Source organism: Maylandia zebra, linkage group LG15 (assembly GCF_041146795.1).
Source record: "Maylandia zebra isolate NMK-2024a linkage group LG15, Mzebra_GT3a, whole genome shotgun sequence".
Lineage (NCBI taxonomy): Eukaryota > Metazoa > Chordata > Actinopteri > Cichliformes > Cichlidae > Maylandia > Maylandia zebra.
In genome coordinates this window covers 5,824,280-5,847,251 of record NC_135181.1, presented here as the reverse complement: position 1 = coordinate 5,847,251, position 22,972 = coordinate 5,824,280, and the positions used below count along the sequence as shown (strand labels likewise).

The following is a 22,972-nucleotide window of genomic DNA, read 5'->3' as shown; positions in this document are numbered from 1 at the left end:
AATAATTTTATTATTGAACAACAACCATGTTCTCAATGAACCCAAAAAACTCATTAATATCAAAGCTGAATGTTTTTGGAAGTAGTTTTTAGTTTGTTTTTAGTTTTAGCTATTTTAGGGGGATATCTGTGTGTGCAGGTGACTATTACTGTGCACAATTATTAGGCAACTTAACCATAACACAAATATATACCCATTTCAATTATTTATTTTTACCAGTGAAACCAATATAACATCTCCACATTCACAAATATACATTTCTGACATTCAAAAACAAAACAAAAACAAATCAGCGACCAATATAGCCACCTTTCTTTGCAAGGACACTCAAAAGCCTGCCATCCATGGATTCTGTCAGTGTTTTGATCTGTTCACCATCAACATTGCATGCAGCAGCAACCACAGCCTCCCAGACACTGTTCAGAGAGGTGTACTGTTTTCCCTCCTTGTAAATCTCACATTTGATGATGGACCACAGGTTCTCAATGGGGTTCAGATCAGGTGAACAAGGAGGCCATGTCATTAGTTTTTCTTCTTTTATACCCTTTCTTGCCAGCCACGCTGTGGAGTACTTGGACGCGTGTGATGGAGCATTGTCCTGCATGAAAATCATGTTTTTCTTGAAGGATGCAGACTTCTTCCTGTACCACTGCTTGAAGAAGGTGTCTTCCAGAAACTGGCAGTAGGACTGGGAGTTGAGCTCGACTCCATCCTCAACCCGAAAAGGCCCCACAAGTTCATCTTTGATGATACCAGCCCAAACCAGTACTCCACCTCCACCTTGCTGGCGTCTGAGTCGGACTGGAGCTCTCTGCCCTTTACCAATCCAGCCACGGGCCCATCCATCTGACCCATCAAGACTCACTCTCATTTCATCAGTCCATAAAACCTTAGAAAAACCAGTCTTGAGATATTTCTTGGCCCAGTCTTGACGTTTCAGCTTGTGTTTCTTGTTCAGTGGTGGTCGTCTTTCAGCATTTCTTACCTTGGCCATGTCTCTGAGTATTGCACACCTTGTGCTTTTGGGCACTCCAGTGATGTTGCAGCTCTGAAATATGGCCAAACTGGTGGCAAGTGGCATCTTGGCAGCTGCACGCTTGACTTTTCTCAGTTCATGGGCAGTTATTTTGCGCCTTGGTTTTTCCACACGCTTCTTGCGACCCTGTTGACTATTTTGAATGAAACGCTTGATTGTTCAATGATCACGCTTCAGAAGCTTTGCAATTTTGAGACTGCTGCATCCCTCTGCAAGATATCTCACTATTTTTGACTTTTCTGAGCCTGTCAAGTCCTTCTTTTGACCCATTTTGCCAAAGGAAAGGACGTTGCCTAATAATTATGCACACCTGATATAGGGTGTTGATGTCATTAGACCACACCCCTTCTCATTACAGAGATGCACATCACCTAATATGCTTAATTGGTTGTAGGCTTTTGAGTCTATACAGCTTGGAGTAAGACAACATGCATGAAGAGGATGATGTGGACAAAATACTCATTTGCCTAATAATTCTGCACTCCCTGTAGTGATATTAAACACATGGCAAAGGTTTTCTTTTGTTTTGTACAGCATGCTTTTTGTGTTTGACACAGGTGTATTGTGTGGATTCGCACTCTTGAACCCACAGTGTGTCTTAGACTGCAGAGAGATTATTGTCTGCATGCATCACATCATCTACATTCATCACCTAAACAAATAGACAAATAGACATATTTATTCACTTTAAAAGCAGGTTAGCAGTTTACATTCTTTGAAGACCTACATTGATGGAAGTAATTGCGTTAGATGGGTCATTAAGTAACTGAATTCCTACAAAAATAAATAAATAAAAAACACATGCATTCATATTATTGATATGATTGCATGTATTGTGTCCTTTGAGGTCTGAAAATAGAGATTAGGTACTTTTTAAATGTTGAAATAATGTTCTGCAATGATGAGACATGTTCTTTAACACCACATCTAATCTTAAAGAATAAGAGTTAGAAAATAAGCAATGCTGATATAGTGTCTTGGTCTATTTCAGCTTTACTAGGTTTTATCATCACTATTATAATCGGACCACTTCTAACTAGCTCTCTTTAATTGGGTCTCTTTAAGCGAAGTATGAAAAATAATTTAAACAGATTTCTGCCAAAAAATAAATAAATAAAAGTGAAATACACTGGTTGTCTTTTGCTGTACTTGGGATGATGCTCACAGGTGTCTGAGCTGGTAAAAGCAATGTTTACAATGCCCAAATGGTGATTTTAGAAAAAAAAAACAACTTCAAAATAATATATAGATCTTGCTGGATTATCTGAAATATGTAAATGAGGATTATAAATTCACCTATGCAAAACAAACCTTTTTTTTTATTGTATATGAATAAGAATAAATCTGTACTTAGAGGTTCAGGTTCTTGATCCACGATGAAGCCTCTTTCTCTCCCTTTCAGTGCTACAAAAATACATTTGTTATTATCTTTTCTTTTACTTTCAGTATGTCAGAGTCTACTGCAGGGTTAACAGTTAAACAAACCTGACACCCTGACCCACAGCTCCACTGACATTTTGGCTTGCTCATCCACAATCATCCAGCACCTGAATTTCTTGTTTTGGGGACTTTGAAGAGTGACAGTCAGAGGTATATCACAAGCAGTCTGCTGCTTAATCTGATACTGAGCGTCCTCTTGTATTTGAGCACCAGTTTCATGCACCCACGTCTGAATGATCAGCTTTTGTTGCTGTTTATATCAATGTTTTTGCTTTGGGTAGGTGAACAGAATATTCTGTAGTGACAATGTTTCATCGGGCATGAGGTTATGAGAGAAACAAGAAAATGTGTTAATTGCATAGATTCGTTACTCAGGGCTTTCTTGTTATTATCCTACAAAAAGGCTTTCATGTTGCTAGTGGATTGGATTAACGGAGATGTTCGCGCGGCACTGGCGGCACGGAACACCGCCTTTGCCTCCGCGAACACATCGGACTACAAACACGCACATTACCAACTCCGGAAGACGATCAAAGCAGCCAAACGTGAGTACAGGGACAGGGTGGAGCAACAGTTTGACAACCCTCGGAGTATGTGGCAGGGACTAAACACGATCACAGACTTTAGAGGGAAAACCAGCACACCGCAGACCACGGCCTCTCTGTGTGAGGATCTAAACGTATTCTACGCTAGATTCGACACAGCGAACACCATGAGACCGGACAGTGTGCGCACCGTGGATGACGTCAGTGCGCACACTGTGTCTGAGGAGGATGTGCGGAAGTGCTTCAGGAAGGTGAACGCACGCAAAGCTACTGGTCCGGACGGGATTCCCGGCCGCGTCCTCAGGTCATGCGCGGCTCAGCTGGCTGGAGTGTTCACGCACATCTTCAACCTTTCCCTCTCTCTGTCTGTAGTCCCAGCCTGCTTCAAAATGGCCACCGTCGTCCCTGTACCCAAATCCTCCACCATCTCCTCATTGAACGACTGGCGACCTGTAGCCCTGACCCCCATCGTAAGCAAATGCTTCGAGAAGCTGGTCAGGGACTTCATCTGCTCTGCACTACCCGACTCACTGGACCCTCTACAGTTTGCATACCGCCACAACAGGTCCACTGATGATGCCATAGCCCTGACACTACACACTGCCCTGTCACACCTGGAGAAGAGAGACACGTATGTGAGGATGCTGTTTGTAGATTACAGCTCAGCATTCAATACCATCGTTCCCTCGAAGCTGGACAGGAAACTGCAGGATCTAGGACTGAGCAGCTCCCTCTGCAGCTGGATCCTTAGCTTCCTGTCTGACAGACGCCAGGTGGTCAGACTGGGCAGCATCACCTCATCCCCCATCACACTGAACACTGGTGCTCCACAGGGGTGTGTACTGAGCCCTCTCCTGTACTCACTCTACACCTACGACTGCACAGCCACTAACAGCTCCAACATCATTGTGAAGTTTGCGGACGACACTACAGTGGTGGGTCTTATCACCAACGGTGATGAGACGGCTTACAGGGAGGAGGTCAGCGCCCTGACCCACTGGTGTCAAGACAACCATCTCACCCTCAACGTCGCAAAGACAAAGGAGTTGATAGTGGACTTCCGGAGGTGCAGAGAAGTACACACCCCCATCACCATCAACGGCGCTGCTGTGGAGAGAGTGAGCAGCTTCCGGTTCCTTGGCGTACACCTGGCTGAGGATCTTACGTGGTCAGTACACACAAACAAAACAGTGAAGAAGGCGCAGCAGCGCCTCTTCTTTCTCAGGAGACTGAAAAGATTCGGCATGAGCCCCCGCATCCTCAGGACCTTCTATCACTGTGCCATTGAGAGCATCCTCACTGGATGCATCACCACCTGGTATGGCAACAGCACCGCCTACAACTGCAAAGCTCTCCAGCGAGTAGTGCGGTGCTCTGAACGGATAATTGGAGGTGAGCTTCCCTCCCTCCAAGACATCTACAGGAAGCGCTGCCTGAGGAAAGCGGGGAGGATCATCAAGGACTCCAGTCACCCCAGCCATAAACTGTTCAGACTGCTTCCATCAGGAAGGAGGTTCTGCAGCATCCGGTCCCGTACCAGCAGACTGAGAGACAGCTTTTTCCATCAGGCCATCAGACTGCTGAACACGTCATAGACACCTCAGCTTCACTACTGGAACTTCAACATTATGCACTCCACACTGTATATAAATGCCACTTGTTTTGCACATATTCAACTCTGTATATTTTATATATTATTATTATTATTATTTTTTTTTTTTTTTTTTTTACTATTTAATTTGTAAAAATGTGTATACACACACACACACACACACACACACACACACACACACACACACACACACACACACACACACACACACACACGTAGGAAAATATTTAGTATACACATCCAGAAATGCATACACTATTATATATTGTACATATATTTATTAGTTTCAGGTTGGCCATTCTTGTATTTTGCTCGTTTGTGTTGTTGTGTTTGCACATCTCTGTTGCTTGTGGGGCTCGCACACAAGAATTTCACTCGCATGTGCTGTGCCAGTGTGCCTGCACATGTGATGTGACAATAAAAGTGATTTGATTGATTTGATTGATTAGTGCTTGCTGATGTGAGGAGAGTGACAGTGGTGATGTCCAGCATCTTTCACAGTGAGATCTTTGATTCTCAGAATGCATTTTGACTCATCATCCTATGATATAGATGCCTGGATGACTCCGTTTGGTAGTACAGCATTGTAATCAGTTTCTATTTTTGTGCCAAGATTTTATACAGTGAGGAAGCAGATAAAATCTTTTGCACATGGAAATGTAATATTATAAACTCATTCTTAAAATATTGAACAATCTTTCCCAGTTACACCTGTGGAAAGAGGAACAAGAGGCTCTAAGATCCTGGAAATAAAAGATTAGATTATCAGACTGAGATAGCATGATGAGACTGGGTTCATTTGTCTCTCATTCTACAGTGGGGCAAAAAAGTATTTAGTCAGCCACCGATTGTGCAAGTTCCCCCACTTAAAATGATGACAGAGGTCAGTAATTTGCACCAGAGGTACACTTCAACTGTGAGAGACAAAATGTGAAAAAAAAATCCATGAATTCACATGGTAGGATTTGTAAAGAATTTATTCATAAATCAGGGTGGAAAATAAGTATTTGGTCACCTCAAACAAGGAAAATCTCTGGCTCTCACAGACCTGTAACGTCTCTGTAAGAAGCTTTTCTGTCCCCCACTCGTTACCTGTATGAATGGCACCTGTTTGAACTCATCATCTGTATAAGACACCTGTCCACAGCCTCAAACAGTCAGACTCCAAACTCCGCCATGGCCAAGACCAAAGAGCTTTCGAAGGACACCAGGAAAAGTATTGCAGACCTGCACCAGACTGGGAAGAGTGAATCTACAATAGGCAAGCAGCTTGGTGTGAAAAAATCAACCGTGGGAGCAATCATCAGAAAATGGAAGACATACAAGACCACTGATAATCTCCCTCGATCTGGGGCTCCACGCAAGATCTCATCCCGTGGGGTCAAAATGATCATGAGAACGGTGAGCAAAGATCCCAGAACCACACGGGGGGACCTGGTGAATGACCTGCAGAGAGCTGGGACCACAGTAACAAAGGTCACCATCAGTAACACACTACAACGGCAGGGAATCAAATCCCGCAGTGCCAGACGTGTTCCGCTGCTGAAGCCAGTGCATGTCCAGGCCCGTCTGAAGTTTGCCAGAGAGCACATGGATGATACAGCAGAGGATTGGGAGAATGTCATGTGGTCAGATGAAACCAAAGTAGAACTTTTTGGTATAAACTCAACTCGTCGTGTTTGGAGGATGAAGAATACTGAGTTGCATCCCAAGAACACCATACCTACTGTGAAGCATGGGGGTGGAAACATCATGCTATGGGGCTGTTTTTCTGCCAAGGGGACAGGACGACTGATCCGTGTTAAGGACAGAATGAATGGGGCCATGTATCGTGAGATTTTGAGCCAAAACCTCCTTCCATCAGTGAGAACTTTGAAGATGAAACGAGGCTGGGTCTTCCAACATGACAATGATCCAAAACACACCGCCCGGGCAACAAAGGAGTGGCTCCGTAAGAAGCATTTGAAAGTCCTGGAGTGGCCTAGCCAGTCTCCAGACCTCAACCCCATAGAAAATCTGTGGCGGGAGTTGAAAGTCCGTGTTGCTCGGCGACAGCCCCAAAACATCACTGCTCTCGAGAAGATCTGCATGGAGGAATGGGCCAAAATACCAGCTACTGTGTGTGCAAACCTGGTAAAGATCTATAGTAAACGTTTGACCTCTGTTATTGCCAACAAAGGTTATGTTACAAAGTATTGAGTTGTATTTTTGTTATTATTATTATTATTATTATTAGTAGTAGTAGTAGTAGTAGTAGTAGTAGTAGTAGTATTATTATTTATTGTCATTGTCAAAGAACAATGAAATTGTGTTTGGGGCTTCCGTACAACCCGTAAAAAAAAAAAAAAAAACAGCAGCAGATGGAAAAGGTGGCGCGCAGGGTGATGTTGGTCCCGCAGGATACTGTGCACCCTCCTCAGACAGCAAGTGGGGAAGATATTACTAATCTCTGGCAGAATTGTTCCAATAATTCTGCCAGCTTCTTTCACCACCCGCTGGAGTGCTTGCTGGTCGGCCTTGGTGCAGCTGGGGAACCACACTAGAAATCCATGCGTCAGGACACTGCTGATGGCACAGTTATAGAAGTTCAACATCAGAGGTCTGGGAATGTGTGCGCTCCGCAGTCTCCTCAGGTAGTAGAGGCGCTGTTGGGCCTTCCGTGCAACTAAGGTGATATGGTTGCCCCAGGACAGGTCCTCGGTCACAGTTACCCCCAAGAATTTAAAACTGCTCACCCTCTCCACCGCCTCACTGCCAATGAAGAGAGGCAGATGGTTGTTATGACCCTTCCTCCGGAAATCTACAATGATCTCCTTGGTCTTTTTGGTGTTTAAGACCAAGTTATTGTCGTGGCACCATGACTCTAGTTGTTGCACCTCTGTCCTGTAGTTTGTCTCATCGTTGTTGGATATAAGTCCGAGCACTGTGGTGTCATCGGCAAACTTAACAATGAGATTGGACGCGCAGGAGGAAATACAGTCATGGGTGAAGAGAGTGTATAGCAGAGGGCTCAGAACACACCCCTGAGGGGCACCGGTGTTGACCACAAGGGTGGAAGAGGTGTTCTTACCCACTCTGACACTCTGTTTGCGGTTAGTGAGGAAGTCCACAATCCAGTTGCACAGAGAGGAGTTGAGTCCCAGTTGGTGGAGTTTGGGACGGAGTTTATATGGCCGGATGGTATTAAAAGCCGAGCTGTAGTCTACAAAGAGGAGCCGTGCATAGGTGTTCCTGTGTTCCAAGTGCTTCAATAATGTGTGCAGCACTATGGCGATCGCATCCTCAGTTGACCGGTTCTCCCTGTATGCAAACTGGTGCGGGTCCAGAGATGGTGGAAAAGCAGCTCTGATGTGTTATTGACCAAATACTTATTTTCCACCCTAATTTATGAATAAATTCTTTACAAATCCTACCATGTGGATTCATGGATTTTTTTTTTTCACATTCTGTCTCTCACAGTTGAAGTGTACCTCTGGTGCAAATTACTGACCTCTGTCATCATTTTAGGTGGGGGAACTTGCACAATCGGTGGCTGACTAAATACTTTTTTGCCCCACTGTATGTGTTCTGATCAAAGATAAAAGCAGCAGCCACATAATAATATGACATTACCAACCATCCCGTGTGTGAATCTATTCACGAAAAATTCAGGTTTACTGTCATTGCGCTTCAACTGAAATTGAATTCAGTAGAACGCTGTAATACAGCCTTTTTTCTAATTTCTGAACATTTACATTTAATTTAGTGTGTTCAGTACCTATATAGTATATAAATACTTAATGAGTACAGGAGAAGAATGGATTAACAGGTGGAGATAAAAGAAATAAAATTATACTCTGCACAATTTGGCTTTCCTTGGTAATGGATGTAATCCATGCAGTTGGATTATCTAAGCACTAAGATTCTCTTATCCTAACTTTTTATGAATTCTGGTTCACACTTGAACTCATGACAGTGTCGACTGAGGTCAATAAAAATGAAAACATCCAAGGTTTTTGTTTTGTTTTGTGTTTTTAACTATAACATCACAAGTGTGCATTTTGTGTGTTTTATTTTGTATTCAATTTTGTGTCTTTAGTTGTTTTGCTTCCCTTGTTACTCTTAAACTGTGGCTTTCATTTAGTTTTATGTATTTGTTTATTGTTTTTATGTCCATGGTGTAAGTAGATCTGTTCTGGATAAAAAAAATATGCAAATACCTTTAATATGAAATTATATATTTCTACCACATTCTACTTAACTATCAAGTAAATAAATATACAGATGTTATTCTGTAATGCTGTATTAGTGCTAGTTTTTTATCAGCCATTGGTTTGGTTTTGTTAAACAGATGTGACAAAACTGTTTATGATGGTTTACTACAGTGTAACTATTTGCACACATGCCTTGTTCAAGTTTTAGCTCCTCATCCACAACCTTGTGTCGCCCTCAGTGTCAGACAGTTAGTTCAACTTCTCTTCTTGTTGTTATCCTAAGATGTAATTTTCCCTGCATTTGGTAATCGGTTAGAGTTTAGATATAGTTTGAAAAACAATGTGAAAGTTTAAATGAAAATATCCATCACTGCATGATTTATGTGTCATTTATAGTGTAACACTCGGGCATTAAAGTGGACTGGAGGGATTTGAAACAGCGTTTTAAGTGCTGATGTCGATAAGTTGTGGTCGTGGCACTTCAGCATCCAACTACCACTGCAGAAGAGGAGCGAGTGCAAGCAGAGCAACAAATATCAGGAGAAAACACAAACTTTCTGCAGAGTTTATTGCACAATGTGTCTGCTAGCTAAAGGAACAGATGCTGGATTTATAGAGGTGCAAAGTAATGAAGTACAAATACTTCATTACTATACCTAAGGAGAATTTCCAGGTATCTGTACTTTACTTGAGTATTTAATTTTAATTTTACTCCCTATATTTTTACACAAATATCTGTAGCTTCTACTCTTTACACTTTAGGTTTAACACATTTTCAGGATGTTTTTATTGAAGGATTGAGCCTTGGTGGTTCCTGTGTAGTTCCTGAACATCTTAATCAGTTTCCTCATAAAAGGATGAAAGTCTGGCCCTATAACCTTGGCAAAGTTACATCCAAATAACTTCTAATTGCAATTGTTTAAACTGATGATCTTGGAATTTACAGTTGTTTAGAAATGAAAGGGACCTTTTCTAACTTGTTTGCCTTAGATCTTCACAGAGTTCCTTGCACTTTCTTATTGTTCTGGTCAAACCAGTCCTTTTTCATGCTAGCAAAGAGACGCTACAACTTGTACTCAATCACGATCACTAAAAAGTTAATATGCATCAGCCCTGTCAACTTTATTGACTTTGTTGAACCTTCAGCAGGGCTGGAATGCCACAAAAATTGGCCCTGGCATTTTGACTAGAGACCGGCCCACCAGGCATTATAGGAAAAACAATAAAAAGGCTTTGAATGAAAAAACAAAAAACAAAAAAAAAAACAGTCTTGTTGGCATATATGTATGATTTCTATACATTTTACATCAGATAATTATTTAATAAAAGCTAGACATTTTAAATAAGAATAAGAAAGAAAAGTATTTCTTTGTGCCCCACTTTCCCTGTTAATGCCCTACCTGCCCCCCTGGCAAAACTCTGCTAGACCCGCCCCTGCACAGTTACTAGCTGTCAGCTACTTAAGAAGGACAAACAACACCTTCTTAAGGTGTTGTTTGTCTCTCAGAAACAGTTCATAACTTCCCTTCAACTCATTCATGTCACCTAAAAGATAAACCTGTTTCTCCATCACCTGCTCAGCTCAGTAAGGACATCTCCTGGTTTCATCTTCATATTTTCCTCTCACAAGACATCAAAACCGATACTAGGACCAGCAGCGTTTACAGACATGGCTCCAGCAAACATCAGCTGATACTAGAAAGTAATATAAAATAAATTCTAACAACAGCTTATCAAACTTAAACGTGTTGTTTAGCGCGATATCCGCTGGTTTCCTCTTTCTGACGCAAAGTGGGCGATAAACAAACAAAACACGGGACTTGCGTCAGAAAAGCCGATCAGCTGATCATTGATCAGTAGCAACAGGAGAGGGAGGGGAAAGACTGAGAGAAGAAGACACAGAATAATTCAAGCACTGTCTTTTTTTCATTCTAGCTGAAGTACGGGACAAATCACGTTCCTTTTCACCTCCACACTATTTTCTTCTGTTTGACTGTGATAAGACTGCTTTCAGCGCCCTTGCCCAAGCAAGGGGGAGGGTGTATCCGACCTCCTTGCCCAATCCACCACATTTCATTGTTTATACCACTACAAAAAAAATCACCATCGGCCCATCGGGCAATTGCCCGGAATTTTCCACGGCCAGTCTAGCTGTGACCTTCAGCATCACTTATTAAAGATTTAGGGGAGGATTTGTATATATTTGAGCCCGCATGTATACTCTTGATCTATTGTGGATTAGAGAAATCCCAAAATAAATTTGTGCACCCAATTCTCGTTTTTTAGTTTTTCTGGAAAAAAGAACAATTCAAAGAAATTTAAAAAGAAAACATTCACGCACAGATGAGTGGATGTAAACTTCTCAAAACAAAGGTAGGTTGTCATCTAGTGACGAGTCAGTGTAAATGCAGGTTGTTGTCGTTGTTTTTTAATTCAACACTGAAGCCTGAAAGAATGTGTAATGTATTTGTTGTTGTATTTAATGTAGTAGTATTTCAACTACACTTTGATCAAATCGGGTTTGGCCCTTGAAATCTATATCTCCAACTCAAGTAAAGAAGAGGTGTGATTATTACTGTTCAGAAAATGCATATGTGCTAATCGCAGAGCTACAGACACACAAGCAGTATTGTCTGATTGTCAGGAATCTATTATTGTAGGGTCTTTACCTTACAGTATAAAGTATCTTGAGGTGACTGTTGGTGTGAAGTAAAGATGAAAAACTGCATTGACTAAGAAGACTGAGATAAAAGAAACAAGCAACTATTGAAATTATTTTTATTTACCCAGTTGTACAGATCTTTATTGCCAAAATAGACAAATAGGTTCTGCATGGCAAAAATATCACGTCTCAGCTTTTTTGTGAAAATACACCAGGTACCTTAAACTGATTAAAGACAGTTTAAACTTAAACGTGGTCATTCAAGGCATTGCACTGCATTATTACTTTAGAATAAAAAATATATAATATATATTTAACCAGTCACTTCAAAACAATCCTGCATTATCAGAATTATATCCTGTAAGTATTGTATCTTTTAAAGAGCTGGATTAAATAAATTAAATATTTGTCATGTAATATGCTTCAGATGTACTTTATAGCCACAGATACCAGTTGCTGTTTGAGAAGTTGAATATAGAGTTAAACAAAAGCAACTTTTGCATACATGGCAATCATGCTTTCATTCATCACCGCCACCACAACACAACTCTGTTTAAGTGAAGCATCACTGAAAGACTCCCCCAAAATACTTAACTCTTAAACTCTTAAAATAAAAGACCTCCACATCAAAACAGGTGTGTTACATTCAACAAACGTGGAATTAGTGCAGCTGCAGGTAAGTAGATTGTTTTAATGCAAAACATGTTGGGTTTAATTTGCTGCCAGTGTGAGAACTTAAAAGCTCAAAAAAGCTTTGATTGGAGTCTGACAGGACTGACAGAAAAGTATCCCCTTATTGAGAAGAAAACCTCAAGTTCATAGCAACATTTACATTTAAACATGAACACTGATCCAAAATTTCTTCTTTTAAATTTGTTTGCTGTTCTTCATTCAGCAAAGGATGTTACACCACCAGAGCTTAAAGGCAGTTATGGTTAAAGAAATCTGGATCTGTTTTCCCTGAAACAAGACAAAGTCAGAAGAACACCAAAGTGCAATGAATGACCTAGAGCAGGGGTGTCAAACATAAGGCCCAGGGCCTAAAATTGGCCCAGCAAAGACAGCTGGTCTCTGGATGACTTTAGAAACTATCACGAAGGGCACACATTTTTGGATTAACTTTATTTTTTTATACGTTTTAAGCCTTTCCTGCTGATAAAGACCTCCCCCACAGTCATTCATACTATACCAAAGTAGTTAAGTAATAGCTAAACAATTAAATAACAGAGAGGTTCCTGTTATAGAAATTTCAGTTAAAACAAAAAGACTTTCATTAATCAATGAAAGCTTTAGGTTTTATAAATACAGTACAGTGTGTTCAGTGAGCTACCAGAATGTTTTCTGTAATTTTGCACATTTACAACTTAGAAAAACAGAGGTTCTGTTGAAATTGCACTTCTTTACTTCATATTAATATATCTCATAGATTAAATGCGCAGTTAAACAGAAAGTGGAGTGTCACTTGTCCGGCCCATTTAAGATGAAAGTGGACTGCGTGTGGCCCTCAATGTAAAATGACTTTGAGATCCCTGACCTAGAGTAAAAACAAGAAGCCGCATGCCTGCAGTAACACATTCACACGTTAAACATGAATGGTCAAGAAAATAAGGAACATCCTCAATCTTGTGTTATTTGTTGGTTTCAGAAATGCAATTCTAGCAGATTTCTTTAAAGTGCCCCAGCATGAATATCTGGCCTTGAATATCAGGCACACACTTAAAATCACCTTTAAAAAGAAGATAATGACAAACAAAATAGCAAGGTTTTATACTAGACCTTTAACGCAGCAGTGAGTAACAATAATAAAACTTGATATTATTTGGAAGAACACAACACCCACAGGCAAAACAATAAAACAAAAACGGCAACCGCAACCTCGATTCACACCCATACGTTTTTCATTCGATCCCTGAAGAGCTGTTAGACCTGATGCTTTTTGCTTGCATCCATACTGGCATGTGCTGCACGGGCTAATCGTGCAATGGATGAGACTGAAGCTGTGATGGTTTTTGGTTTGAAAGCAGTTTAAATGTGAAAAGTTGTGCACCCTTATCACACGCTACATTGGTTCCCTGTTACTCACCCAAATCTTCAGAGGATACACTTCAGGTGCTTTAGCTTCCTTACACAAAGAAAAAAACATTTTATAAGGCAGGAGAAATTCTTTAGATATACATTAAAAAACGATTCTCTGGAATATTTAAATCCAAATAAACCCTGCAAATTTGAAGATATATGTAAATAGAGATATTAATTTCCAGTGCCTATACCATACACACAATCTAGCCATACTGTCAGGTTTGAGGCTAAGTAACAAATCCTTTTCTTTTATACAAAATAATCCAAAGGATGAGGTCATTTCAAAAGCTGTAGAATCTGTCAGCTTCTATTTCCCCCACCTTATTAGAGGTATATCAACTTCTGCATCTACAGAAGCAAACACTAAACTTAAATTATTGCTAAAAGTAAAGATGTTTTGCTCTCCTTTTTGCTCCATAGAAAATAAAAAGTGCTGATATAAAGTATAAGTATATTTGGATTCAAAACAAGGAATGGCTGATGTGATGCGAAACCAAGTCAGAGTAACAAAAAGTTTGAATATATATTTTGTTTTGCTGTATTCTTCTAAAGTGCCTGGGTTGAGGATGAGCACTGTATGCTGTCACAGGTTGGTGGGCCGGGTCTGCTCCTCTGTCTGTGTCGGGGCCGGCTCACAGTCTTTAGGCCCTCTGTCCTCACCTTGTACGTACATGAGGAAGAGGGTGACGGTAGCAAAAGTGGCAGCATTCACAGGGAAGGCTCTTAGCAGTGTGGAAGTGAGGCCTCGAGTAAACACCATGTAACCCTCTTTTCTGACACTCTGCCGGATACAGTCAGCAATGCTGCTGTACTGGTTCACACCACCCACCCCATCTGCTTGGAGTCGTGATTTGATCACATCTACGGGATAGTTGCAGACCCAAGACGTGACGCCTGCCATACCCCCAGCAAAGAGCAGTTTGGGAATCAAAAAGCGGGCATCTGGCTCACAGCCGAGGCTGCGAGTCAGCAAATCATACGACAGGAAGTAAACCCCGAAGGCAGGTGTTTCACGGACAAGTGTAGTAACCATGCCCCTGTTTACACCTCGCAGACCCTCGTGTTTGTAAATGCGTAGCAAACAGTCAAAGGAGTTCTTGTACATCTTTTTATAGCCCGTCTTTACCCCTGTACCCTGCATTTGCATGCGGGTTTTGGCCAGCTCCATGGGGCAGCAGACCACAGTCTGGATGGCTCCTGCTGTAGCACCAGCAAGGAACTGGTTCCTTGGGGTGTCTTCCCCCAGCCATCGCATTGTATTTCCCTGAACACCAAACACTATAGCATTGATGAATGTAAGGCCCATGATGGGGGATCCAATGCCTTTATACAAGCCAAATACCTGTGGTAAGCGTGAAAGATAAGACATACAGTAACACATCACGATAAAATGAAATCAGGGTAAAAGATAAAAAGAGTTTTAATTAAACAGTTTCTGTTTTTTCCTTGTTACTTAATTTTAAATAGCATTAATATCCAATAATAATTTCAATAATCATTAAAAATAAAAAATAAAAAACAGGTTAACTCGCATTTTCTGTTTTCACAGAAGCCCATATATTTCAAGCTAACACTATAAATTAAAGCCTATATGTATTCTTGATAGCTTTTTCATATCCCAGACCTATAATATATTGTTCCTTCATCACAATGAGGAACTTATCTACACTTGTCATTACTTCCCTGATCTCAGTTTGAACAGCTTTTTCTCTTGAGAACCAGAAGGGTCAGAAAAAAACACCTACATTACATCTTATAAAGTGATGGCAAGAGCCATAAGTTGCTTTATCTTTCAAGGCAGTTAATTATTTTCTACATACCATTCCCTATGATAAAGCAGCCTGCAGTACCACAGTGAGACTGATAACATGCATTTGCATAACAAATCTTATGACCATTTTATATATATTTCCAACAGTATCCTGAATCCTAAAGAAGAAAATATGATGATTTAGGGAAAATCTGTGAAGTAATTACAGTGAAAGTAAAAACATAGCACCATTCTGATGGGAAGTGTGGTTAAAATGGCCCATAAAACCAAAGCCATTTTCAGACGTGTGTGTTACCCAATGGGGCCAATGTCTCTTGCTGTGTGTTACACGTGAGAAAGTGCACCTTTGGACAATGACCCACTCTGATTCTCCTAACACTGCCTGGTGTTAGTGTAGGGATGGGTATTGATAAGATTTTCACGATTCCAATTCCATTTTCGATTCTGTTTAACGATTCGATTCTTTATCGATTCTCCTATCGATTCTTTTTAAAAAAGGAGAACACTAAGGTCGATTAGCTCAGAACTTTGTTTTTTATCTTCTCTTTGAATAAGATAGAAATTTAGGAGTAACATGGCCTTACAAACCCAACAGTGAGATCTTAAGAGATCCACAGCCTACGGCTCTTTAACGGGGTGTCACAGGGTCCCCAGGAAAAAAGACTGCAGCGAGAACTGCCAGCATCTGAGCCAGACTCTGTCTCATCATGGTCACCTAAATGCACAGTAATGGCAGGTTTTGTAATAAGGCAGATCGCGCTAACATAATATACACTGTTAGTTGATTATTTACCTGCTGCATTAACGGGAGAGGACGTGCAAACGTTACCGCTGCTGCTGGTTGAGATTCACGAGTCCGGAGCGGAATTAAAAACACGATATTCATTTAAGGTTATCACGTGTTTTGTGAACAAATGGCTTTTGCATATTCGTAGTGTTTCCTCCCTTAAATGAAGTATCTACTTTGCAAGTATTGCAAGTTGCCCTGTTGTCATCCGTTCTCGTAAAGTATAACCAAACTTTTGAGCGTTTGAGCCGCTTAGGCACCGTGTTTCCTGCCAGGTAAATGACGCTCCGCAACGTGGTGACGTCATTCGTGGCGACTGAATTCGATAAGGGAATCGTTTGCAAAAATGGCAAACGATTCCAGGGAATTGAAACAGTGGGAACCGGTTCTCAACAAGAACCGGTTTTCGATACCCATCCCTATGTTAGTGTGTGAAAAAGAATCAAGCATCACTTAAGTCTACACGTCACTTTGACTTTATTGACTTTAATCTAACAAGCAAGTTATATATATTATATAAGCTATAATATATAACTATGATCTCTGTAATCATATTATAATGCATACTAGCATTAGATTGATCTGTGAAAGCAATCTGCACGCCCTGCGATAGATTGGTAACCTGTCCAGCATGTTCCCCGCCTCTTTCCCTATGAGAGCTCAGGTAGGCTCCAACCCTGCACTGGATAATATGAAGAAAATGAACGACTAAAGAAATCCACATACCGACTCCTGACGTATGATGGACTGGAAGCAGTGGAAAGTCCCACGATAGAGAGGTTTATCAGCATTCTGGACCTGCAGTCTAACCTGAAAGACAAGATGTTTGGAATGATCACCTCAACACTGGAAGACTAGAATCATGCATGTTTTACACATTATAAGCAACTGATTTCACTTTTAAAACATGCAAGGAGAGAGAGTGGGGGGGAAGAAAAAAAAAAACGGGAAAAAATGGCAATAACGTTGTTATTACCTACCTTTACTGTGTCAAATGGGTGTCCAACCAACACTCCAGCCGCACCTACAGACAATGAAACAATACTGGAATAATCATTTGGTTTTAATCTGGAGCAAACTGAAGCAAAAATAGGAAACCCTGAGAGAGGCACTCTCTGATTACACATGAGATATCCTGCAATTCATATGTAGCTATTCATTTATTATTCATATGTTTCTATTTAAAGCAGTCTTTATAACCCATATGGCCCACTTGACCAGTCTTTGAAGCTCAAAAACTCTTGCTGCAGTTGTGTCATTTTAGAGTCTACTGCCATCGCCTCTTCAGAGCCACCTCTCTGAGCATCAACACTCTCTAAAACTCTCTTCAGCATGCCTTTGAATGTTGCGTAATCTGGGCCTGTAAAGCACATACCAATGTTGTGATGCCAGCTTGAACTTTTCACCTGAGCCTATGTTGTAACACGTGCTGATTATATCTCTTGAACTGGTGACAAACATCATTAAGTTTTAATATCGAAACCTTCACTAGATAACGTACCTGTACAGCAATCCAAGACGGTATCAGTAAAAACAAAATCTTTTTTTTTTTTTTTTTTTTGGGGGGGGGGGGGGCCTTCACAAAATATAAATAAAAACATATACTACTACATGTTCATCTATGTTTACATATATACGTTTTAAGTCAAATAACAAATGACATATCCCATCACATTTTAGCAAATACTTGCTTATTCTATGGTTTGAGGTTAAAAAAATGTTATTTTGAAATTTGTTAAATTTGAGCCAAGCCCTTTACAGCAGGAAAAACTGGTGGTGCTTGTGTCACTGCTTGGATGCTTTCACTTCTCACTGAGCTAAACAAGTGACACAAGGGAGCCGTAAAGAAAGTTGGCATACATTTATAACTAGAATTTACTTGCAGCAAAACGACAAATGTTTCTCTGTGTTTCAAGCCTCGAAAGGTTCTGCCACACATTAATTAGTACAGAATAAGTTAATTTAAGCTACTGAATAATAATTCTGGAACACAGTAAAGTGAGTTAACCACATCTACATCCATAAATGAACCCAATCAATCGGTGGAAGAGGCATTAATAAAATGAGGCTCAGTAATGCAGTTTCTTAGAAGCGAAAGCAAACTTCAGTGTCATACCATTAGTGAAAGTGAAACTACAATATTTCGTGCGTCATATAATCACACATTATGTGTGTGCATGCAAACAAACAAAAACATCATAGTAAGTTAGTTTTTTTAAATGTATATATACATTTTTTACACACGCACACACATCACAGTAGTCGTTTCTAAATACACACACACACACAGATAGATAGATGGATAGATAGATAGATAGATAGATAGATAGATAGATAGATAGATAGATAGATAGATAGATAGATAGATAGATAGATAGATGTGTGAGTGTGTGTGAGAGAGTGAGAGTATATAATCATATTTTTTAAATACGTTTTACATACACATGTTTTTATGTATGATAGTTTTTTTAAGCTGCTCAGTGTTTTGATGGTTTGCTACCATGACAAATATCAGGAACCGCAGTGGGTATCTGACACGGTAAAAACGAACAGAAGTGATGAGTGACTTACCTCCTAAGCATCCAGCAATGAAGTCCATCAATAATATCTAAAGCACACCAAAAGGTTCTCGATGTCTTTCTGTCTTTCTCAGCTTTTCCCCAAACAACCTTTACTTTAACGTTTCCGAAACGTGTACCTAAGCGTTTTATCTAGCTGATGGATCACTGCTAAATGATAATATCAGATAACGTTTGTCTTAGCTACCATTAGCTAGCTTGTAACGTGCCTCTCTCTGTTACAGTCACGAATCCTGCTAATAGTATTTTCTCTCTTTGTGCTGGTAAACCTCTCCTGTTGACCTACGCGCTTTATATGAACCTTTGCGATGTTTACAGTCAATGCAGACTTCCTCCACACTGTCTGTAATTCAGAAGTTCATTACATATGTATGTCAAAGGAGCTTGCGTCACAGGAAGTTGCAGGTAACGGTAGGACGGCCCGCATAGAATTGCTATCCAATCAGGGGAACAGACACCACCGCGTATCTTAACATTTAGAAAACAATAAATAAATAAATACACACTACAGCTTGATGCTACGGGTGATATGAAACTATATGTTTTTACTCATGTGGTATATATCGCATTTTGCACATTTTGAATGCTCTCTCGTTGAATAAAACAGAATTTCTTCTTTTAAAATGTGATAAACACGTTAAAGCGCGGTTTCCCGCATGGTAAGTTGCATCCACAGAAACTGGCAGGCGTAATCCGAGTTGGTACTAGTCAGCAAGATTTTGATTTACAGTCAATGCAGACCTCCTCCTGAATTTTGGCTAACTGGGTTTTCTGTACTACGAACGTGGTTCGCTTCTTACCGAGGTATATGGTAACTTGTGACCCAACCTGCTCCGGAGATGTTCTCCAGAAAATAGCGTCACCTGTCCTGGAAGGTCCCTCGGACCTCTCCGAGGACCAAAAATTTTTTTTGCTTGTGTTTCTTTTTTCTGTTTGTTTGTTTTTTAATCGCATACAAATACACATATTTGTCGCATATTTGTCTTTGTGTTTCCCCTTTGCGTTTTAGTCACAAATAATATCGATATTTAGACGCAACTTTATTCCTTATTTCGTTCTATTTGCAGCAAAACAACTTCACAACAGTAGTTGCTCTTAATATTTCATAGAACAGGACTCCTACACTGTTCTTGCTGATCTGAAGTTTCATTTCTGCTCTTATGTTTCATTTTTACTCTCTAAGCCTTAAATACCGCAGTCTGCAGCGAGAAGAATTAAGCTGTCAAGTTATTTTCCGTTTCGCTTTCAAATCAGCCGCAAGCGCTACGTCATTTCTTCAAATAAAGCATGTTTATTATAGAGTCTTTGCTCTGCGAATACTTTTACATGTGCAATTTGTGAAGCTGTACCTTATTAAAACTGTTGTCACGGGAATGTGCCCGTATTAATATGATTATTCAATCACATTGATTTCACGTTGTTCTGCGACAAACAGAAGGGATTTCCGCGTCTTCCTTATCAGACTCTGGGACAGTAAGCTTCAATGTTAAAATAAATCCAGTAAAAAAAAAAGCTTCAAAGCTCTAATGTGCAGCCCAGGGGCGTTTTTAGCCCATTCCTTGTTGACACTGGATTGCCCAATTATATTTCTAGAAGATCTTGTTTTCTTAGAAGATTTAAATAGTTATAAAGTATTTATGTGGATATTTTGTTGGCTCCATGCGGAGTTTCACATACTATACTGCAGTGATTCCTGAGATTAGGGACAAAACAGGTTTCAATTTTCTAAAATATATTTTTTGATTTTTCAAAAACATATTTACATATAATTGTTACACAAAGTTTTGGCTGTCTCACCATGTTTTGGTACAATCTCCCAGGTGTAAAAATTTTTTAATAATTTATGTTTTTGCTGGAGAAGTGCAAGGTTTTTGTCAACACCGTCAGACACAAAGAAATGCAAAAATATATATTTTAAATTAAGTTGTTTCAGCTATTTTGACTATTAGCAGATTCTCTATTCTATTGTTTATGCACATATGTTTTCAAAGCAAGTATACCACATTTAAAAGTAAGATTGTTTTGGCTTTTTATTATTAGAGTTACAGTCATACATATTTTGGGACTTTGTGAAAGAAAATCACAACAAGATGACATTCAGGAGTATAAATTGGTGTTTTGAAGATAAGAGTACAATGACATTGTGATTGAGCTTTAAAACAATTTGAAAAGCATACCAAGAAGGCCTCGACATCAGACTCTGCATGCTGGGGAGATCGCAAAGCTGTGTCGTTTTGTGTGTTCTGCCGGAGTGGCGAAAGGTGCCGAAGCGGGGGCATTATGATGCCTGCTGTCAGTGGGCTGGGGGAAAGACTGTGGAGTGGTGAGGGCTGTTTTAAAAAAGACCTTGCTCCCCCTTGTAAAATGTTGTAGATCCGCCACTGAGGTGGGGTAAAACGCTGAGAGAAAACAATAAAACGAAACTAAAAATAGATGCGGCACAATGTGACAAATTAACCATCATGTTAGATGCTGTTATAGCTGCTGCACCGTGACAACAGTATCAGCAACAACTAGTAACCAGGTCTTACACTCAGAGGAGGGAAGATGAAGTTAACGTGGTAAAGAAATGGATGGAGGGACATCATTAGGAAGGGTGAGATTCGAGGATTCAGATAAAATGAATGGCAACTTCTACCATGAGTCACTAATAGCTAAAGTGTAGCTTTTAATTGTTGTCACATGTGCACTGTACAACTAAGAACTAACCCAACAACAGCTTTACCAATCTGAAGATATTTACCTGTGTATGTTGAGCGAGCTTCACAGTATAGCGCCCCACTCTTTTTTAAAGAGTTTTGGATCTCATAAAACCGAGCAGGACTGCTCCTCCGTGTGTTTTTGTCATTGTTTATCTCAGACAAAGTCATACTTAAAACACTCTCTTATTTCTCTGACTAACCAACCCTAATCGCAAGAATCAATCACAGCCAAGATTCCATCCATTTCAGGAAGAGAGTGACATAGAAAGAGAGTTTAGAACTTAAAATCAGTTTCAGCTGGTAAGACTGAATTTGAAAGTTCATTTTGAAAACTTCTTCCTGTGGTATATGATGACAACTACACAGATTATTCAGTTCAATTGAAATCAATTTTATTTAAGGTAAGCTAAAGACCCTGCAATAATACAACAAAATTCCCAACAATCAAACAGCCCTCTATGAGCAAGCACTTGGCAACAGTGGGAAGGAAAAACTCCCTTTAAACAGGAAGAAAACTCCAGTAGAACCAGGCTCAAGGAGGGGCGGGCATCTGCCGGGAGGGGAGTAAGATGGGGCAAAATGCACACTGTGCAAGAGAGCCAAAGATCAATAATACCTAACAATTAAATGTAAAGTGGTGTATAAAAGCAAAGATTGAAAATGCTAATTAAAGTAGGATTCAGGATCACTGGATCCAGCCCTAACTATATGACTTATCAAAAAGGAAAGTTTTGAGCCTAATTTTAGAGAGTAGAGGGGGTGTCTCTATCACAAATCCAAACTGGGAGCCGCAGTCACAAAAGAGGGGCCTAAAAGCTGGAGGCTCTGCCTTCCATTCTAGTTTTACATATCCTAGAAACCACAAGATATGCCTTCAGTCTGAGAGCGAAGTGCTCTGTTTGGGTGATATGGTGCTATGAGGTCTTTAATACAAGACGGAGCCTGATTATTCAAGACCTTGTAAGTGAGGATTTTAAATTTTATTCTGAATTTTAAAGGGAGCCAATGAAGAGAAGCCAGTATAGGTAAAATGAACTCCAGCAATGAATATTAAAACAATAGTCCATCCTACAAGTAACGAATGCATGAACTATTTTCAGCATCACTCTGAGACACAATTGTTCTACTTTTAGAGATACAGTGCAATAGCAAGAAATCAGTCCTACATATTAGGTTAATATGCACATTGAAGGACACATCTTAGCCAAAAATAAGACATGAGTCAGAGACCATACAAAGATCATTCACTAATGCGGTTTCGAAACTGTGATGAATTATGAATTCTGAGTGAAACTCTTCCTCTGCAGATGATCAGTTAGCTGTTTGACAGCTTCTCTGTTTTTGAGGTAAAAGGAAGGAGTCCTTGAAATTTAAAATGAAGTTGAAATGTAAATGAACTTATAAAGACATGTACCCTGTGTTGAAGGGTTTCAGTTCTATTCAGTCAGAAAAACTCCAATCATTTCACGGTCACCAATTAATTCTGTCAAGTCTGCTGTGGCAGACGTGTGGAGGGGAGAGAGAGTGTGGACCCAAATGCAGACACGAGCAATGGACTGAAACTGA

General features: G+C 40.1%; 1 protein-coding gene across 2 annotated transcripts; it reads right to left on the bottom strand.

The window, feature by feature from the left end:
• Positions 1-11,598: 11,598 nt before the first annotated feature.
• LOC101472594 (mitochondrial basic amino acids transporter) lies at positions 11,599-19,578 on the bottom strand. Of its 2 annotated transcripts, none has more exons than XM_076873745.1 (4): positions 19,505-19,578; positions 17,106-17,149; positions 16,852-16,935; positions 11,599-14,909 (listed from the first exon to the last, which is right to left on the bottom strand). In XM_076873745.1, exon 4 carries the CDS (start codon positions 14,871-14,873, stop codon positions 14,151-14,153), a length of 723 nt encoding a protein of 240 aa, XP_076729860.1. In that variant the 5' UTR covers positions 14,874-14,909; positions 16,852-16,935; positions 17,106-17,149; positions 19,505-19,578; the 3' UTR covers positions 11,599-14,150. The 2 variants fall into 2 exon arrangements, with proteins under 2 accessions (XP_076729860.1, XP_004542139.1); XM_004542082.2 differs by lacking the exon at positions 19,505-19,578 and adding an exon at positions 18,697-19,111.
• Between the last annotated feature and the right edge of the window lie 3,394 nt (positions 19,579-22,972).